Source organism: Phycodurus eques, chromosome 20 (genome assembly GCF_024500275.1).
Source record: "Phycodurus eques isolate BA_2022a chromosome 20, UOR_Pequ_1.1, whole genome shotgun sequence".
In the NCBI taxonomy this organism is placed as follows: Eukaryota; Metazoa; Chordata; class Actinopteri; order Syngnathiformes; family Syngnathidae; genus Phycodurus; species Phycodurus eques.
In genome coordinates this window covers 343151-362628 of record NC_084544.1, presented here as the reverse complement: position 1 = coordinate 362628, position 19478 = coordinate 343151, and the positions used below count along the sequence as shown (strand labels likewise).

The 19478-nt window shown below is 43.9% G+C and overlaps 1 protein-coding gene across 2 annotated transcripts in view; it reads left to right on the top strand.

Annotated features, from left to right (window-relative positions):
* vps52 (VPS52 subunit of GARP complex) overlaps positions 1–19478 on the top strand; it is a 41160-nt gene that overhangs the window by 14880 nt on the left and 6802 nt on the right. The window contains exons 10-20 of one of the 2 annotated variants that reach the window (XR_009767241.1): positions 5798–5855; positions 9788–9921; positions 11787–11942; positions 15447–15565; positions 15677–15800; positions 16631–16726; positions 16802–16909; positions 16977–17042; positions 17127–17238; positions 18502–18620; positions 18769–18984. Coding sequence is in view for 1 of the 2 variants with exons in the window: in XM_061664384.1 (XP_061520368.1) it covers positions 5798–5855; positions 9788–9921; positions 11787–11942; positions 15447–15565; positions 15677–15800; positions 16631–16726; positions 16802–16909; positions 16977–17042; positions 17127–17238; positions 18502–18620; positions 18769–18915 (1239 nt within the window). In the remaining variant the exon portion in view is untranslated. Of the gene's footprint in view, positions 1–5797; positions 5856–9787; positions 9922–11786; positions 11943–15446; positions 15566–15676; positions 15801–16630; positions 16727–16801; positions 16910–16976; positions 17043–17126; positions 17239–18501; positions 18621–18768; positions 19057–19478 lie in introns of those variants that run through there. The other variant, XM_061664384.1, reaches the window with a different exon arrangement.

The window sequence follows — 19478 nt, the reverse complement described above, 5'->3', positions numbered from 1 at the left end:
TAGCGATACCCATTTTTAAACTGGCACAAACACACACTCACATTACACTTACGATGCTGGCAACCATAGCTGTCACTTACAATATTTTTAGAATCGCTTATTGTATTGATTAGTCCATCGATTAATCAATGATTATTTCATTCCGCATTAAAACTACTTCCAAAATCATTTATTTCTGATGAATTTTTAATAACCGATTGTTGTTGATTAGGCGGCACGGCGGGCGACTGGTTAGCACGTCTGCCTCACAGTTGTGAAATTGCGGGTTGAAATCCGGCCTCGCCTGTGTGGAGTTTGCGTGTTCTCCGGTTTCCTCCCACATCCCCAAAACATGTCTTCAATCAACCTATAAATTGCCCGTAGGTGTGAATGTGAGTGCGAATGGTTGTTTTTTTCTGTGTGCGCCCTGCGATTGGCTGGCGTCGGGTTCAGGGTGTACCCCGCCTCTCGCCCAGAGTCGGCTGGGATAGGCGCCAGCACGCCCGCGACCCGCTTGAGGATAAGCGGTACGGAAAATGGATGGCAAGTTACATCATTAACAAGTTAATGATGTAACTTGTTAACCTTTTTGAAAGTGAGAGCGACTTCTCTTGTCACTGCACTGCTTCATGCGAATGAAGAGATACTAGTTTGATATCACATTCACATTCAATTATATGTCAATTGTACGTTATTCGTACTACCGCTGCAAAATAACCGTGATTTTCTTCATAGATTCAACTGACTATTATGTTTTCCATGAATTGATTCTGCTTCAGTTCCTGGTCTGGTCCGTAACATCCGTCAGAAAATCGGCAGAAATGTTGGTTGTTGTTTTCCAAAGTAAAAGTAGATTTTTGCACATATCTTTATTTTGAAAAACACAAAGATAATCCATTTTTCATGAAGGACTACAGAAATCGGAAAATATTTACTGTTGAAAGGCTGAAATTCCAAGCATTTGGACAAGGTCTCTAAACACTTAATCGATTATCAAAATAGTTGTCGATTAATGTGATAATGGGTTAGTTGTCGATTAATTGTTGCGCATCTACATTTTAGGTTTCTTTCTTAGGGCATGTCCACATGGAAAAGGAGCCTGGTACCTGTTTAAAAACACAGAACCATTTCAAGAAATGTGTGTGTCCACACGAAGATCCTGAAATGCTGTAGTTGAGTTTATGGCAACAGGAAGAACTCAAAAAGCAGAGACTAAGCAGCCCGTGTGATGTAAACAAGTTCACAACAATGGCGGAGAATGCCAAGCAAGTAAGACAGGAGACATTTGACCAACGAAAGCCCGGATCAGCGCCGAGGTCGAGAACATCCGACCCGCTGATCCACAGTTGTCCTCGTTGTTGGCCGTGTCACGCAAGAACTGTCTGGGAGAACCGCGTCAGCGTCACAGGAAAGAGGGGTACGTTTTGTACATGTGGAATCACGAGGGCAGTGTTATGGGTATTCACTCTGGCAGCAGCTTTCCAAAAGGTTGTATTAAGGAGCGACGGGACAAGATTGCTTGAAGATGACACATCAACTATATGGTCCATTTCATAAAAGTCCCTTTGTAGTGATTAGGGAATCCTCACTTGGCAATCGTTCATCATTCCCAACGACCGAATCACTACATTTAGCAATGTGACAAAATTCCCCCCAAAATGATCTGAGTCTGTTTTGGTGTGATGTCGCCAAAAGAAAATCTGGTCAAAAACGCCCTCAAATTAGAATAAAACACTTTATAATAGAATAGTGGGGATTGAGAACGCACCAACTGCGAATAGCAAAACTGTATATGTGTAGAATTGATGCCCATTATAATTGCTTTTAAAATGATGTTTCAAAAAGGAGATTGAAATCTATCCATCCATCCATCCATTTTCTTTAGCGCTTCTCCTCACTGGGGTCGCGGGCTGCTGGAGCCTATCCCAGCTATGTTCGCCAGCCAATCTCAGGGCACACAGAAACAAACAACCATCCGCACTCACATTCACACCTACGGGCAATTTAGAGTCCTCAATCAACCTACCGTGCGTGTTTCTAGGGATGTGGGAGGAAACCGGAGTGCCCGGAGAAAACCCACCCAGGGACGGGGAGAACATGCAAACTCCACACAGGCGGGGCCGGGATTTGAACCCCAGTCCCCAGAACTGTGAGGCAGATGTCCTAACCGGTCGTCCACCGTGCCGGCAACATTGAAATCTATGCAGTTGAATTGCTCATGTCACTCTGAAATGAAAAGAACAGAACAAATTATTCAAGTTACTAAAGAAAGCATGGCGTCAATCTACAAACCAAAATATATTTGAAACCTTTCACTGACACCTTGGGAAGATATAACAGCTGAACACACTTGTTCGAAAATGGAAATCAAATATTCTTCAGAAAGTTCCCATAACTGTGTGGCTATTCACTGGACTTGAAGTCCTTGACTTTCAGTCTAAAACTTTGGACCAGTAGTGCTACCGGTCCAAAGTTTTAGAACGCTGATCTCTCACTGTCAAGAAATGCCAGACTATAGTATGACGGCACTTTGAAGACTCGCTCACTCACAAATTTCTCCAAATAAGAGCCCATGAGCGCTTGCTTCAAGCTGTTTATATGTCTTTGCCATAGATACATGAGCAAAAGATACAGCGGCTGAAATAAGTATTTAACACTTCACCATTTTTCTCACTAAATATACTTCCAAAGGTGTTAATTTCCCCAGATGTTGGGAACAACCCAAGTAATCCATACATACAAAGAAAGTCGAACAAATTAATCAGAAATGGAGTTATGTGTAATGATTTGAAATGACACAGGGAAAAAGTATTGAACACGCCAACTGGTATTTATTGAATACTTTGTACAAAAGCCTTTGTTTGCAACGACAGCTTCAAGACGCCTCCTGTATGGAGAAACTAGCCGCATGCATTGCTCTGGTGTGATTTTGGCCCATTCCTCCACCCAAGCAGTCTTCAACTCTTGAAGGTTCCGTGGGCATCTTTTATGGACCTTGAGTTTCAGTTATTGCCATAGATTTTCGATTGGATTCAAGTCAGGTGATTGGTTGGGCCATTCTAGCAGCTTTATTTTTTTTCTTTGACACCAATTGAGAGTTTCCTTGGCAGTATGTTTTGGATCATTATCCTGCTGAAATGTCCACCCTCGTTTCATTTTCATCATCCTCCTAGATGGCAGCAGATTTTTGTCAAGAATGTCTCATTTGCCCATTTATCCTCCCATTAATAATGTGAATTTTCCCAGTCCCATTTGCTGAAAAGCAGCCCCACACCATCATGTTCCCAGCTCCGAACTTGACTGTTGGAATGGTGTTTTTCGGGTGATGTGCAGTGCCATTTCCCCTCCTAACGTGATGTGCATTATGGCATCCAAACAGTTACCTTTTGCTCTCATCCGACCAGACGATATTCTCCCAGTATTTACCTAGCTCGTCCAAATGTTGTTCAGCAAACTTTAAATGAGGTTTGACATGCTTTTTTTTTCAGCGATGGGGTCTTGCGTGGTGAGCGTGCATACAGGAACGTTACGACACGAGAACGTTCAGAAGCTTAGATATGCGCCTGTAACGTAATGCCAAAACGTTATGTTTTGCAACAATTAGTTTGCGATGGTCTTGAGACAGCTCTCAGCTCTTACCCATCATGAGATGTATCTTGACTCGCACCTTGGCAATGAGACCTTTTTGTAGGCCATCATTTAGGACTGTACCAGCTGATATTCATTTGCACCAACAAGGGGTTGGATTGCTGTTTGATTATTGATAGATTTGAGGGATTGTTTTGGCTTTCCATGCCTTTTTGCACCTCCCTTTCTTCATGTGTTCAATACTTTCCCCCCCGTGTCATTTCACATTATTAGACACAATTTCTGATCTTATTTGTTCTACTTTCTTTGAATGTATTTATTACTTGGGTTATTCCCAACATCTCGTAAAACTTGCATGTCAATAGCACCTTTGGAAATATATTTTGTGAGAAAAATTGTGATGTGTTAAATACTTATTTCAGCCGCTGTATATACAGTGGGTACGGAAAGTATTCAGACCCCCTTAAATGTTTCACTCTTTGTATTATTGCAGCCATTTGCTAAAATCATTTAAGTTATTTGTTTTACTTATTAATGTACACACAGCACCCCATATTGACAGAAAAAAACGGAAGTGTTGAAATGTTTGCAGATTTATTAAAAAAGAAAAACTGAGATATCACACAGCCATAAGTATTCCGACCCTTTGCTGCGACACTTGTATATTTAACTCGGGTGCTGTCCATTTCTTCTGATCCTCCTTGAGATGGTTCCACACCTTCATTGGAGTCCAGCTGTGTTTGATTATACTGACTGGACTTGATTAGGAAAGCCACACACCTGTCCATCTAAAACCTTACAGCTCACAGTGCGTGTCAGAGCAAATGAGAATCATGAGGTCAAAGGAACTGCCTGACGTGCTCAGAGACTGAATTGTGGTCAGGCACTGATCTGGCCAAGGTTACAAAAAAAAAATTCTGCTGCACTTCAGGTTCCTAAGAGCACAGTGGCCTCCATAATCCTGAAATGGAAGCCGTTTGGAACGACCAGAAGCCTTCCTAGAGCTGGCCGTCCGGCCGAACTGAGCAATCGGAGGAGAAGAGCCTTGGTGAGAGATGTAAAGAAGAACCCAAAGATCACTGTGGCTGAGCACCAGAGATGCAGTCGGGAGATGGGGGGGAAAGTTCTAGAAAGGTCAACCATCACTGGATCCCTCCACCAGTCGGGGCTTGATGGCAGAGTGGCCCGACGGAAGGAAGCCTCTCCTCAGTGCCAGACCCATGAAAGTCCGCATGGAGTTTGCTAAAAACCCCTGAAGAACTCCAAGATGGTGAGAAATAAGATTCTCTGCTCTGATGAGACCATTAGAACCTTTTGGCCTTAATTCTAACCGGTATGTGTGGAGAAAACCAGGCACTGCTCATCACCTGTCCAATGCAGTCCCAACAGCGAAGCACGGTGATGGCGGCATCATGCCGTGGGGGTGTTTTTCAGCTGCAGGGACAGGGAGACTGGTTCCAATCGAAGGAAAGATGAACGCAGCCAAGTACAGGGATATCCTGGACGAAAGCCTTCTTCAGAGTGCTCAGGACCTCAGACTGGGCCAAAGGTTCACCTTCCAACAAGACAATGACTCTAAGCGCACAGCTAAAATAACAAAGGAGTGGCTTCAGAACAACTCTGTGACTTTTCTTGAATGGCCCAGCCAGAGCCCTGACTTAAACCCAATGGAGCATCTCTGGAGAGACCTGAAAATGGCTTCCCACCAACGTTCACCATCCTCACGTGACAGAACTGGAGAGGATCTGCAAGGAGGAATGGCAGAGCATCCCCAAATCCAGGTGTGAAAAACTTGTTGCATCATTCCCAAAAGACTCATGGCTGCGTGAGCTCAAAAGGGTGCGTCTCCTAAATACTGAGCCAAGGGTCTGAATACTTATGGCTGTGTGATATTTCAGTTTTTCTTTTTTAATAAATCTGCAAAAATTTCAACAATTCCGTTTTTTTTCTGTCACTATACGGTGCTGTGTGTACGTTAATGAGGAAAACAAATTAACTTCAACGATTTTAGCAAATGGCTGCAATATAATAAAGAGTGAAAAATTGAAGGGGGTCTGAATACTTTCCGTACCCACTGTATGTCGTAAATAGTCATTTTCAGACCTATTAAGTTAAAACTGATAATTATAGGACAAAGATTGGAGAATCACCCGTGCGGATCATAGTCTTCATCACACCGGGAATTAACGAGGCTGTGTTTGTGTGTGTGTGTGTGTGTGTGTGTGCGTAGTACGAGGAAGTCGCTGACAAGGACGATCTAATGGGGGTCGAAGACACTGCCAAGAAAGGTATCACCTGTGTGTGTGTGCTTGCGTGTGTGCGTGTGTTTAATCATAGCTTTTTAATTGAAGAGAAGGAAACGCCTCGAGTGTGTGTGTGTGTGTGAGAGAGACTTTAATGGCTAATTAAGTGCATAAAAAGAGGAGAGGAAATGTCTGAAGTGTTTTTGTGAGCGGGTGTGGCTGCAAAAAGAAAAACTGCTTCATTATCTAAGGTGCAGCATGACAAGTGAACTGCCGCTACAGTGGATGATACAGTTCACGAAAAACTCAGCTAAAATAAGAACGTCTCGTCACTGGCCACTTTTTCAGTCATTCATTCTCTCCTGCTTCATCACTATGCAGTCAAAACTCGTTTTTCTTATGCCCTTCTTTTTTTATGATTCGTTTTTTTTTTCATCCAAAATGTTCCCCGTTTTTTTTGTACGTCCACTTGTTTTTTGTAAAAAAAAAAAAAAAAAAGTGTGACTCAGCCGTGCATCTCCCGGAATCATCGTGCATTCATTCGAAATATTTCCGAAGTTCAAAGGGTTGAGCAGACGGCAAGGCAAATTCCACGATGCAAACTTTTATTCACAACTCAAAGCAATAACTCTCCTGGTGTGCTCTGCAACACTCGGGCAGCATCCTGTCAAAAGTCAGACCTATTAAAGCACCATATAATAACATTGTTTCACCTCACTTTCTAAGTGAGCGTGACTGCTAAATAAGCCACCGTAGGGCCAAAGAAACTGTGGCGAAACTGTTATTGTAGAGGTGTGCTTTTATTTTAAAGGCCTGACTTTTGACAGGATGTTCCGCCGATGTTACCCCAACTTGTCAGAGTGTTGCTGAGCAAACCGGGAGGCTTGTTATTGCCTTGAGTTGTTAATAAAAGCTTGTTGTTAGCCTTTTTACATTATATGACTGAAAGTTCCAAGTGATAGCCATTTGGTTAAAAAAAACGCAAGAGACAATAAAATTCAAGTCAAAAATCCAAAAATGGCTCCCTTCTCTCCCCTGTTCGCTGTATACGCCACCAAGAGTCTTCGGTGAAGGTAAAATTAATGTAAAATGTTCATTTATCCACTCGTCACTGATATTTATTTCACACTTTTTTCTGTATGTTTAGTCCCTTTGAAATGTAATATTTGTTTCGAGACTTTTATACCGAACTGATCGGCTCGATCGGTATCGGCCGATAATTAGCATTTTATGCCGATGGGCTTTAATGTCATAATTCGCCGATCGATCGGCTCTGCAAAAGACATTTACTCCACGTCGCCGTCGTGTACCGATCCGAAAGCTATTTTATTTTTAGCCTTGTCATGTATCTTGTGATGTACAACCCCTAATTCCAATGAAGTTGGGACGTTGTGTTAAACAAATAAAAACAGAATACAATGATTTGCAAATCATGTTCAACCTATATTTATTTGAATACGCTACAATGACAAGATATTTAATGTTCAAACTGATAAACCTGATTGTCTTTAGCAAATAATCATGAACTTTGAATTTTATGGCTGCAACACGTTCCAAAAAAGCTGGGACAGGCTCATGTTTACCACTGTGTTACGTCACCTTTTCTTTGAACAACATTCAATCAACGTTTGGGAACTGAGAACACTAATTGTTGACACTTTGTAGGTGGAATTCTTTTCCATTCTTGCTCGATGTACAGCTTCAGCCGTTCATTTTCAATGGGAGGCAGGTCTGGACTGCAGGCAGGCCATTCTAGTCCCCGCACTCTTTTACTACGAAGCCACGCTGTTATAGCATGTACAGAATGTGGTTTGGCATTGTCTTGCTGAAATAAGCAGGGGCGTCTGTGAAAAAGACGTCGCTTGGATGGCAGCATATGTTTCTCCAAAACCTTGTATGTACCTTTCAGCATTAATGGTGCCTTCACAGATGTGTACGTTACCCATGCCATTGGCACTAACACAGCCCCATACCATCACCGATGCTGGCTTTTGAACTTTGCGTCCATAACAGTCCGGATGGTTCTTTTCCTCTTCGGCCAGGAGGACACGACGTCCACAATTTCCAAAAACAATTTGAAATGCTTACTCGTCGGACCACAGAAGACTTTTCCACTTTGCATCAGTCCATCTTAGATGAGCTCGGGCCCAGAGAAGCCGGCGGCGTTTCTGGGTGTTGTTGATAAATGGATTTTGGTTTGCATAGTAGAGTTTGAAGTTGCACTTACGGATGTAGCGCCGAACTGTATTTACTGACATTGGTTTTCTGAAGTGTTCCTGAGCCCATGCGGCGATATCCTTTACACATCGACGTCGGTTTTGGATGCTGTGCCGCCTGAGGGATCGAAGGTCACGGGCATTCAATGTTGGTTTACGGCCTTGCCGCTTACATGCAGTGATTTCTCCAGATTCTCTGAACCTTTTGATGATATTATGGACCGTAGATGATGGAATCCCGAAATTCCTTGCAATTGTATGTTGAGGAACATTGTCCTTAAACTGTTCGACTATTTTCTCACGCACTTGTTCACAAAGAGGTGAACCTCGCCCCATCTTTGCTTGTGAATGACTGAGCAATTCAGGGAAGCTCCTTTTCTACCCAATCATGGCACCCACCTGTTCCCAATGAGCCTGTTCACCTGTGGGATGTTCCAAACAGGTTTTCGATGAGTATTCCTCAACTTTCTCACTCTTGTTTTGCCACCTGTCCCATCTTTTTTGGAACGTGTTGCCGCCATAAAATTCGAAGTTAATGATTATTTGCTAAAAACAATAAAGTTTATCAATTTGAACATTAAATATCTTGTCATTGTAGTGTATTCAATTAAATATAGGTTGAACGTGATTTGCAAATCATTGTATTTTGTTTTTCATTTATGTTTAACACAACGTCCCAACTTCATTGGAATTGGGGTTGTAGTACTGAAACTGTCTGACAGCCAATAGAGTTTTATTTCAATCTTGTTGGTGAAAAAACATTCGGCGGTGTGAGACTTTTTTGCGGTGCCTCAGACAGACAACACATAATGCATGGATCAGACTACAAGACAAATTTGGTCTTTCACGATTGCACTATGTCAGACTACTACAATAAAATCTTGTCTTCCGATACCTCCACATCCTGTCATTTACGATCACTGGGCTTTATCTTGTCAACTCAAACGCGACTGGATACACTCGTTAACATGGCGACATAACAACAATGGCTCGCGCAAATTTATTGTGTGTGTGTGTGGGGGGCAGGGGGGATAAAATCAGGAAAAATGTGTGGTGGTCATCACCGATGCTCAGGAGATGATGTTCATTTACGGATTGCTTGAGGTATGTTCACGTACTTTTAATACGATACGGCTCGCAAGCAGGCAACAAAACGTTCTGTAGCCTAGCAATCTAGTGCTAGCACGAACAGTTGTAGGTCAACATGCCGGCGTTCTGGTGAATCATGCTCTAAAGTTTCGGTGTGTGCGAAGTAATTTAATTACAATAAAGTAATTTAACACCCATTATTTCTGTCATGTTGTAATGTTGGTTTGACCTGACTGAAAACTTAAAACTTATGTCAGTGGCTAATCTTTGAATGCCCACTAGAGGTCATTGTTTTACCTTTTGTCTAAAATGCTCGAGAATACTTCTGAAGATACTCAGTATACCGTACACAAGTATATACAGTAAATGAACAAATCATTTAAATAGACACGTTGCTCTATCTTGTGATCGAATCAGTGATCAGTTTTCGTTTTTTGTTTAACTCTGTGATCGGCCCCAAAAATCCCGATCGTGTGAGAACACTTTTTGTTTATATTTGTAGGTGTCTGGAACAGATTAATTGAATTGAGATTATTGAGCCAACTACCGGAGACAAATTCCTTGTGTGTTTTTTGGACATACTTACTACTCACTGTCGGGTTTTTGAGGTTGTGGACTTTTGAGTGAATGAGTGAGTGATTCCCAACGCAAGCCCTGGACTCCTCGCCACAGGTTTCTTCTCCAAGCCGTCTCTGAAGAGCAGGAACACCATCTTCACTCTGGGCCAGAGGGGCGCCATACTGAGCCCCCCGGAGCTGGAGGGTCCCATTCTGGTTCCTCACACGGCACAGAGAGGTGACAGCAGGGTGAGACGACCCGTCGCTTCCTCTTCTTAAAGCCGTCACATACTGTCCACAGGTCAAATTGGACAGCAATAAAAATATAGCCTTCGCTGGTAAATATGACGGCTTTTGCTGACCCAAAATACACAAAAATGAAAATATTCAAAAATGATTTTATACAGGTGCTACAAGTTTTTTTTGTACACTGACTTTGTTCCACGTCAAACAAATCTATGATTTAGATTATCGAGTGTGTGTTAAATTAAGGCAAATGTTGGGAATCTTGAAACTGTCGACACCATAAATGTGTTTGCTAGGTGCATCTCAATAAACTAGAATTTGAAAACTTCCTGTATTTCTGTAGTTCCAGGCAAAACCACTATGGATTCACCACACAGTAAACCTTTTTATGATTTGACTATGATTTGAAAAAAAAAAAAAAAAAAAAATGAAGGGGCATATAAGCCCATGATGTACCTGAGCTGATATTTCTGTGATTCAGGTTGGGGCAGACAGACAGTTGAGGTTTTTATCCAGAAACAAGAGGTGTAAAACATACCAAAAAAATACACCTTCCCTTTTCCCTGAAACAATCATCCATTTATGAATGTCAGACAGGCTTTTAACTCATTGGAGCGAATGGCGAAGGCCATGTAAAAAAGCAACAGACGTTCAACTCAAGCCATGCTGTGAGTCAGCGTCGCTCACGGCGCGTTTCTTATTGTTATTCGCGGGGATAGGGACCGGGCCCGAGCCCACATAATTGACGCCCATTATAATTGCCATGGGGAAAAAAATACAAACATCAATTTTCATCCGTGTATCCAAGGTCAGGTCGCGGGGGGCAGCATCTTAAGCACCCTCTCGCCAGCCACTTTGTCCAGCTCTCTTCCCGGGGGATTCCGGTGGGACGTGCCCGGAACACCTCCCCAGGGAGGCGTCCTAATCAGATGCTCCAACTACCTCATCTGGCTCCTCTCGATGCGGAGGAGCTTGGCTCTGAGCCCCTCCCGGATGAGCGGACTTCTCACCCTACCTCTAAGGGGGAGACCCTACAGAGGAAAATAATTTTGCCATCAAAAGCCTTTAAAAAAAAAAAAAAAAAAAAAAAAGGCATCAGAATCACTGTTCTGTTTGACATGTTTCTTTTCAGGCGGCACGGTGGCCGACTGGTTAGAGCGTCAGCCTCACAGTTCTGAGGACCCGGATTCAATCCCTGGCCCCGCCTGTGTGGAGTTTGCATGTTCTTCCCGTGCCTGCGTGGGTTTTCTCCGGGCACTCCGGTTTCCTCCCACATCCCAAAACCACGCATGGTAGGTTAATTGACAACTCCAAATTGCCCGTAGGCATGACTGTGAGTGCGAATGGTTGTTTGTTCCTATGTGCCCTGCGATTGGCTGGCAACCAGTTCAGGGTGTACCCCGCCTCCTGCCCGATGACAGCTGGGATAGGCTCCAGCACCCCCGCGACCCTAGTGAGGAGAAGCGGCTCAGAAAATGGATGGATGGATGGATGTTTCTTTTCACAAAAAGCTCCTTTCTCCACCTTTTGGTCAGAAAACCAACCCAAGTTCTACTGCGGATTACTGAAGAACAGAAAGTGGTCGAAACAAATCATTTGTTTCTTTATTTTGGTAGTTTGGTGCTTATATTGTGACAGAGCACGATATTCTGTGGGTCTTAAAATAATCAGTCAAAACCCTTTAAATAGGCTGTCAATATGAGGAACTGTACTTTGACAACTGCTGTCAGTCATTGAGTTCTTGCCAAGAACATCCAGTTGGCACTACGTGTGCAAGGAAAACGAACAGTATGTAAGGTTTAAGGAAAGTGTTAAGAAAGGAGGCGGGGGCGTTTGGCGCATGCTAAGCTAACGTTGTGCTCCCACAGTACCCGTACGAGACGCTGTTCCGCAGCCAACACTACGCCCTGCTGGACAACGGCTGCAGGGAGTTCCTGTTCCTGTGCGACTTCTTCATGGTGGCGGGGAACTCCGCACTGGACCTTTTCAACAGTATCATGGGAAAGACGCTCGGCATGTTTCTGGTGCGCTACGTGACCTGGTCCTGTGTTGTCATAGACCGATTGTGAATGCTTGTAAATGATAGGTGGGCGGTCGCCACTTGATCTCAATCAATCAATCGCCTTTATTTAAACTTGTGGGCCGCTGAGGTCAACCCCATTTACTCCGATGACAAGCAAACCTTCAAAAACGAGAAAAGCAAGATAAATTACCTAAAACAATTACAAGAAGAATTTAAAAATACAAGGAGCAAAGATTTATAAATGGTTAAGGGAGGGGAGGGAAGACAATTTCATTGATCTTTGGAGGGAATTCCAGGACATAGGAGCACAAACACTAAAAGCAGTTGAACCAAGATTGGAACAAGCTCAAGGAGTTTTTAAAAGAAGCAACTAATTTCAACGGGCTTGCCATGCCAATCGAACGTGTTTGTGATATAAGAGGGCTGTTTACCAACAAGAGCTTTAGAAGATACATAATAGCCAGTGTATTCCACGTCTAATGGAGAGAGAGGACTAGTGAAGCTAGCACCAGAGATGAACCTGAGTGCTGAATGGTAAACGGAATCTCAACATCTGAGGGTAGTAACAGACAGGTCTGTAGACTACATCAGCATAGTCCAGAACAGATGGAACAGAAACAGCTTCAACAATTTCAGTTTTCTACTGCCTTTGGAACAGTGTCAACTATGCAATATAAAATAGTGTTAATAGCATGAAGATGATAATAACAATTACTCTCTGGAGGCACTAAGTTGTTAATATAAAGCGTGAAAAGCACTGGACCCACAATTGACCCTTGAGGGACACCCTAGCTTACAAGTAAAATCTTGAAGTGGACATCCCCTAGTTTCACAGATTTAGATCTATTTTGGACTTTTTCATCATATTGATTGCAATCAATCTGAAAATCTATGGTCAACTGTTGTCAGTTGTCTATTTAGCACAATAGTTGCTCTTATTAAAGCAACAGTTTGTCACAGCACATTTACATCAAGACGGAGCATGCGCAGCCCGACAACATTCCGATTCACGGTTACATAACGAAGATTTACTGTGGGTACGGAAAGTATTCAGACACCCTTAAATTTCTCACTCTTTGTTATATTGCAGCCATTTAAGTTATTTTTTTTCCCTCATTAATGTACACACAGCAACCCATATTGACAGAAAAAAAGAAAATTGATGACATTTTTGTCGATTTTAAAAAAAAGAAAAACTGAGATATCACACAGCCATAAGTATTCCGACCCTTTGCTGCGACACTCGTATATTTAACTCGGGTGCTGTCCATTTCTTCTGATCCTCCTTGAGATGGTTGCACACCTTCATTGGAGTCCAGCTGTGTTTGATTTTACTGATTGGACTTGATTAGGAAAGCCACACCCCTGTCTACAGAAGACCTTACAGCTCACAGTGCATGTCAGAGTAAATGAGAATCATGAGGTAAAAGGAACTGCCTGAAGAGCTCAGAGACAGAATTGTGGCAAGGCACAGATCTGGCCAAGGATACAAAAAAAATTCTGCTGCACTTCAGGTTCCTAAGAGCACAGTGGCCTCCGTAATCCTGAAAGGGAAGCCGTTTGGGACGACCAGAAGCCTTCCTAGAGCTGGCCGTCCGGCCGAACTGAGCAAACGGGGGGAGAAGAGCCTTGGTGAGAGATGTAAAGAAGAACCCAAAGATCACTGTGGCCGAGCTCCAGAGATGCAGTCGGGAGATGGGGGAAAGTTCTAGAAAGTCAACCATCACTGCAGCCCTCCACCAGTCGGGGCTTGATGGCAGAGTGGCCTGACGGAAGACACATGAAAGCCCGCATGGAGTTTGCTAAAAAAAAAAAAAAAAAACACCTGAAGTACTCCAAGATGGTGAGAAATAAGATTCTCCGGTTTGATGAGACCAAGATAGAACTTTTAGGTCTTAATTCTAAGTGGTATGCGTGGAGAAAACGAGGCACTGCTCATCACCTGTCCAATACAGTCCCAACAGTGAAGCACGGTGATGGCGGCATCATGCCGTGGGGGTGTTTTTCAGCTGCAGGGACAGGACAGCCGATTGCAATCGGAGGAAAGACGAATGCGGCCAAGTACAGAGATATCCTGGACGAAAACCTTCTCCACAGTGCTCAGGACCTCAGACGAGGCCGAAGGTTCCCCTTCCAAAAAGACAATGACCCTAAGCGCACAGCTAAAATAACGAAGGAGTGGCTTCAGAACAACTCCGTGACTGTTCTTGAATGGCCCAGCCAGAGCCCTGACTTAAACCCAATGGAGCATCTCCGGAGAGACCTGAAAATGGCTGCCCACCAACATTCAGCATCCAACCTGACAGAGCTGGAGAGGATCTGCCAGGAGGAATGGCGGAGGATCCCCAAATCCAGGTGTGAAAAACTTGTTGCCTCATTCCCCAAAGACTCATGGCTGTATGAGCTCAAAAGGGTGAGTCTACTAAATACTGAGCCAAGGGTCTGAATACTTATGGCTGTGTGATATTTCAGTTTTTCTTTTTTAATAAAGCTGCAAACATTTCAACAATTCCCTTTTTTTCTGTCAATAAATAAAATGCTGTGTGTCCGTTAATGAGGGAAAAAAAATGAACTTCAATGATTTTAGCAAATGGCTTCAATATAATAAAGAGCGAAAAATTTAAGGGGGTCTGAAAACTTTCCGTCCCCACTGTACTTCTGATCCTTTGGCAAAAGCAATCCACCCCTGTGAAACTGAATGAAATTCCATTCGATTTGGCCTGTTTATTCCGATTGAGGTGTTTATGGAGCATTTTCATTTGGTTTGTGCTTCTAAACCAGTTCAAATCGGAAGCATTAGCAGTGCGGCATTCGTGTTCGGTTGAGGAGGAATGTAGACACCGGCGAGTATGAAAGATGCAAACTCACGAGGCGAGTAGAATGGCTTACCGTTCAGACAAAAAAAAAAGTTTAAGTTGACAATTAGCAATCGATTTAAGTCATTTACCCCAACATGACAATCTTGAGATAGGCCTGCAATTATTAGGCACACCCCCCCAAAAAATAGTTTTTTCCCCCCCACATTTCCTTCACCGCAAGTTTAGTTTCAGTGAATGCCTCGTAGGGAAGCAAAAGTCCGGGAATTTTAAAAATTGGAATCGTTCTATGGGAATGAATAAGAATTTATGGGAATAAACCAGGAATTTACAAAATTGAAGGTTGGCTCTTAATAAGGAATTTAAAGCGATAGTAAACTCCAGATTTCACTCACGATTTCTTTTTGCCGATCTCGTGCTCATCAAGAAGTCAACGTTCGACGCATTTCCTCTGACGGCCACCGCGCCTTTTCAGCGCTGGCCACGAGAGAGACGAAATCGGAGCATTTGGACAACTTTTAAGTTCAAGCATAACTCAGAATGATGAAATCGAAGATCAAAATAGTTGTTGATTAAGTGTTGCACCTCCATGAGGGCTCATTCGAGAAGGCTTTTGCCACTGACGAGAATGAACGTCCATTATTACGGTGACCTCATGTTGGATTGTGCGTGCGTATGTGTACGTGTAGAAGAGCATGTCCACGTACGTGTCGGACTGCTACGACGGCATCGCGGTCTTCCTGTGCATCCACATCATCCTCCGCTTCCGAGCCATTGCCGCTAAGAGGAACATTCCGGCTCTGGACAAGTGAGTGCGGGCGGGCGGGCGGGCGGGCGTGCTCGTGTGCTCGTTTGTCGGTTCGTTCTCGTATGTTGGCTGGGCCCTGAAAGCTGCTGCATGTGTGCGCGTGCGCGTCAGGTACTGGGAGGCTGTGCTGGAGATGCTGTGGCCGCGCTTTGAGCTCATCCTGGAGATGAACATCCACAGCATCAGGAACACGGACCCGCGGAAGCTGGGAGTGCTGGACACGAGGCCGCACTACGTATGTCGCGCACGCACACGCACCAGATTCTACGCAAACTTTGATGCTCAAGGGCCGCGTTGGCGTCTTATAACAGACATGTTGTTGGTCAGGTGAAAAGTGATACTTCAAACGGGTATGTGTGCATGATAGTTCATTTTACAATACAATATTAATGAATCCCCCTCTTTTATCTCATTGTTTATAATTAAGCTAATTGCCATTTGTCAGACAAATATTCAATACATGCTATTTTACTACTATTTTTAAGTAGTATTTTTCAATCAATCCATTAGCCAATTATTTAATATGGATGAAAAAAAATCTGATATACAAAATACAATTTCATTAACCAATTCACCCCCCCCCCCAAAAAAAAAACCTGCCCAATTAATGCAGCAATTTTTTTGTGGCCCACCAAAAACAAATGGTGTCTACTTTGTTTTCCGAGCTAAATGGGTTTGTTCTTTTCTGTTTGTCAGAAAATCAAATATATATTTTTCGCCACTTTCTTTTGATGTTAAGTGTTTATGTTCAACAAATTCCTTCACACACACACACAAATTTATATTTGTTGTCACTTCTGATTGTTGTTAGAAATGTATATTAACCATGAAATGCAGGGGCAGTTGTGTACAGTATAAATAATAATATGATGAAGTGATTATACATTTACGATTGTCAGTTAGAACGGTAAAAGCACAACTATGATGTTGCCCGCAATGTAAATGCTCAGCGGTGCGCATTCAAGAACGGACCAGACCACGTGTGGCCTATGGGCCATACTTTGCCCACCGCCGTTTCCGTGTTGTGTATGTGTGTGTGTGTGTGTGTGTGCACGCGTGTTCCAGATCACACGCCGTTACGCGGAGTTCTCGTCGGCCATCGTCAGTATCAACCAGACCTTCCCCAACGAGAGGACCAACGCTCTGCTGGCTCAGCTGCAGGTAACGCACCCGCGCACACGCCGGCGAGGGTTGCGACCGCAGTGGGCCGTGACGATGTCACACATGACCTTCCAGGTGGAGGTGGAGAACTTTGTGCTGAAGATGGCGGCGGAGTTCCCCTCCAGAAGAGAGCAGCTCGTCTTCCTCATCAACAACTACGACATGATGCTCGGAGTGCTCATGGTAAGCGCACACCCACGCACCCCCCTCACACACTGCACAACAGGAAGTTGATGCCGGCTTTGTCCAGGAGAGGGCAGCGGATGACAGCAAGGAGGTGGAAGGCTTCCAGCAGCTTCTGCTGGCCAGGACGCAGGCGAGTGCTTCGGCATTGCAGAAGGCCACCACCACCTGTGCGCGTTTATGCTGAAATGCTCTCTGTCGCACGACTGACCTGTAGGAGTTTATTGAGGAGCTCCTGTCGCCGCCCTTCGGGGGAATGATCTCCTTTGTGAAGGAGGCCGAGGCGCTGATGGAAAGAGGGCAGCTGGAGCGGCTGAAGAACGACGAAGGTGAGGAGCGGCTCACGCGTGCAGAGTGCTGCTATTCAATTTGCTAACATCGTTAGCAAATTGAATATAGCCTACCACCGCATGTTAGAATCCATCGTATTCCATAACAGGTGGTTAGGATAGAAACAGCCGCTGGTGCTCTTTCACTCCCTTTATTGAACAAACAGTAACAAAATTCAGTAAACGCAAGTATATTGTTAAGCACACGAAGACAATCGACCTGTTTTTGTGCCAGTTTTGCACCTTTCTGACCAAGCACGTCAAATGCCAGACAATCTTGATTTCTAAGATGATCCTATAAGATTGTCCTGAGGTCTGATGTGTGGGTTAGGGTTAAGCGAGGCGTTCTGTGTTGATATTGTCGGAGCACACCACACGTTATATGACCTGATTTTTTTCTTTTTATGTCTGGGGTCTGTCACAAATAAAAAATCTGATCTGAAAAAGATGTGAAAAGTCCTTGTGTGTACCAGGCCTTAGCCAACTTGCCATTGGTCTCCACTGTCGTCATCACTGAACGCAGGCCGATTGAACAAGTTAGAATCCCTTTTAAAGGCCTCCGCGCGTTCATAGTCATGGTTTGTGTAGCGTAGAATGCGTGGATGGCGACCCCATGTGGATAAAAATAATAGCTAGCAGTCTGCACCCCAATGCATATACCATATTGTTTGTTGGCGATGAAGTGTATCTTTGACACTTATAAATGAATAATACCATAAATACTTGCTAGGTCACAGATTTTGTCTAGAGTGGGGGTGGTCTGGATCGTGACCCCCGCGATAAGCGAGGGATTACTGTATAGTGCTGCCAATTTTGAGGAAAATATGACGGAACATTGTTTGTTTAATGATTGTGCTATTGTGAAATGCCTTACAGATGAACTTGAATCCCATTAACAATAAACCCCCCAAAAATGTTTGCCTGATCACTGTTTTTGGGGAAGGAAAAAAAAAAAGTACATATACCTTACAAAAGCTGCCAAATTTATGAGCACAACCTAAAATATTTTTCTGGTGTCTGTAGTTGAATACTCGAGTATTTTTCAGATGGCCCTTTTATGTGTACTTGCTACTCCTTACGTCGTTAAAATCAGCTCGTCACTTTTGATTACGACACAACTTGGAAAAAATACGCACGTTGTTGAATCAATACTTGTACTTTCCCCAGTTTTTGTATGTACCTGTACTAGCGTACAGTGCGTGAGTACTTTTGCCACCTCCGCACGTGGCGCGGTCCCTGATGCGTGTGCGTGCGTCCATTCAGCTCGTATCTGCCAGCTGGTTCGAGGCTTCTCGGGCACGTGGAAGCAGTCTGTGGAGGCCATGAGCCAGGACGTCATGAGGTCCTTCACCAACTTCAAGAACGGAACCGGAATCATCCAGGTGAGGGTGGCGAGCGCTCTCGTCGTACCGCTCATCCGCTGAACACGCCGAATTCATGGCCTCAAAACGAGAGGGGGGGAAATCAAAAGCACCACCCCCCAAGGTTTCACACCCTTGTCCCGCCTCCTCGCTCTCGCCGCCGTTACAGGGCGCCCTCACCCAATTGATCCAATACTACCACGGCTTCCACAAGATCCTCAGCCAGCCGACGTTCCGCAGCCTGCCGGCCCGATCCGACCTCATCAACCTGCATCACCTCATGGTGGAGGTGAAGAAGCACAAGCCCAACTTCTGACGGCGCTGTGCCGAGTATGCGCTTCTTCGTCTGAAGTGGACAAGAAAAAAAACTTCAACCCACCATCTCGTGAGAATGTTTTTGACATCATATTTCATTTCACCAGGATTGGAGGAGAAAGTAAATGTTCTGTGGTTGTCACTTCCTGGTTGTGTTGGAATCATTTCCTCATAGGGATTTTTGCGAAGTGGACCGAGATGGTTTCCAAAAATTCTGTCGTCGTGATTGGGGAGCAGGGAATGAGTGAACGATTCACTGCGTTCAAAATCATTCATCATTCCCTCCTCCCTAATAAGTATATTAGTGGGGATGATGTTAGTTATCAATGAATACTTCATTTATATTTTTGCGTTTATACTCAACTGATTTCCTGTCTCATGATGACTCCAAAAAGTGGCAGCGTGTACAAATTAAAGTGGATCTAAAATTGAGCTACGAGGAATGCCACAATCAACCACAAAACCTTTTTTGTATACAGCGGCAAGCCTCAAAATATTTTGGTTTTCTTTGAGCAGCAGTTTTTTTTTTTAGTGCTGTTCGGCTGTTAGGTCAAGCAGAATGGA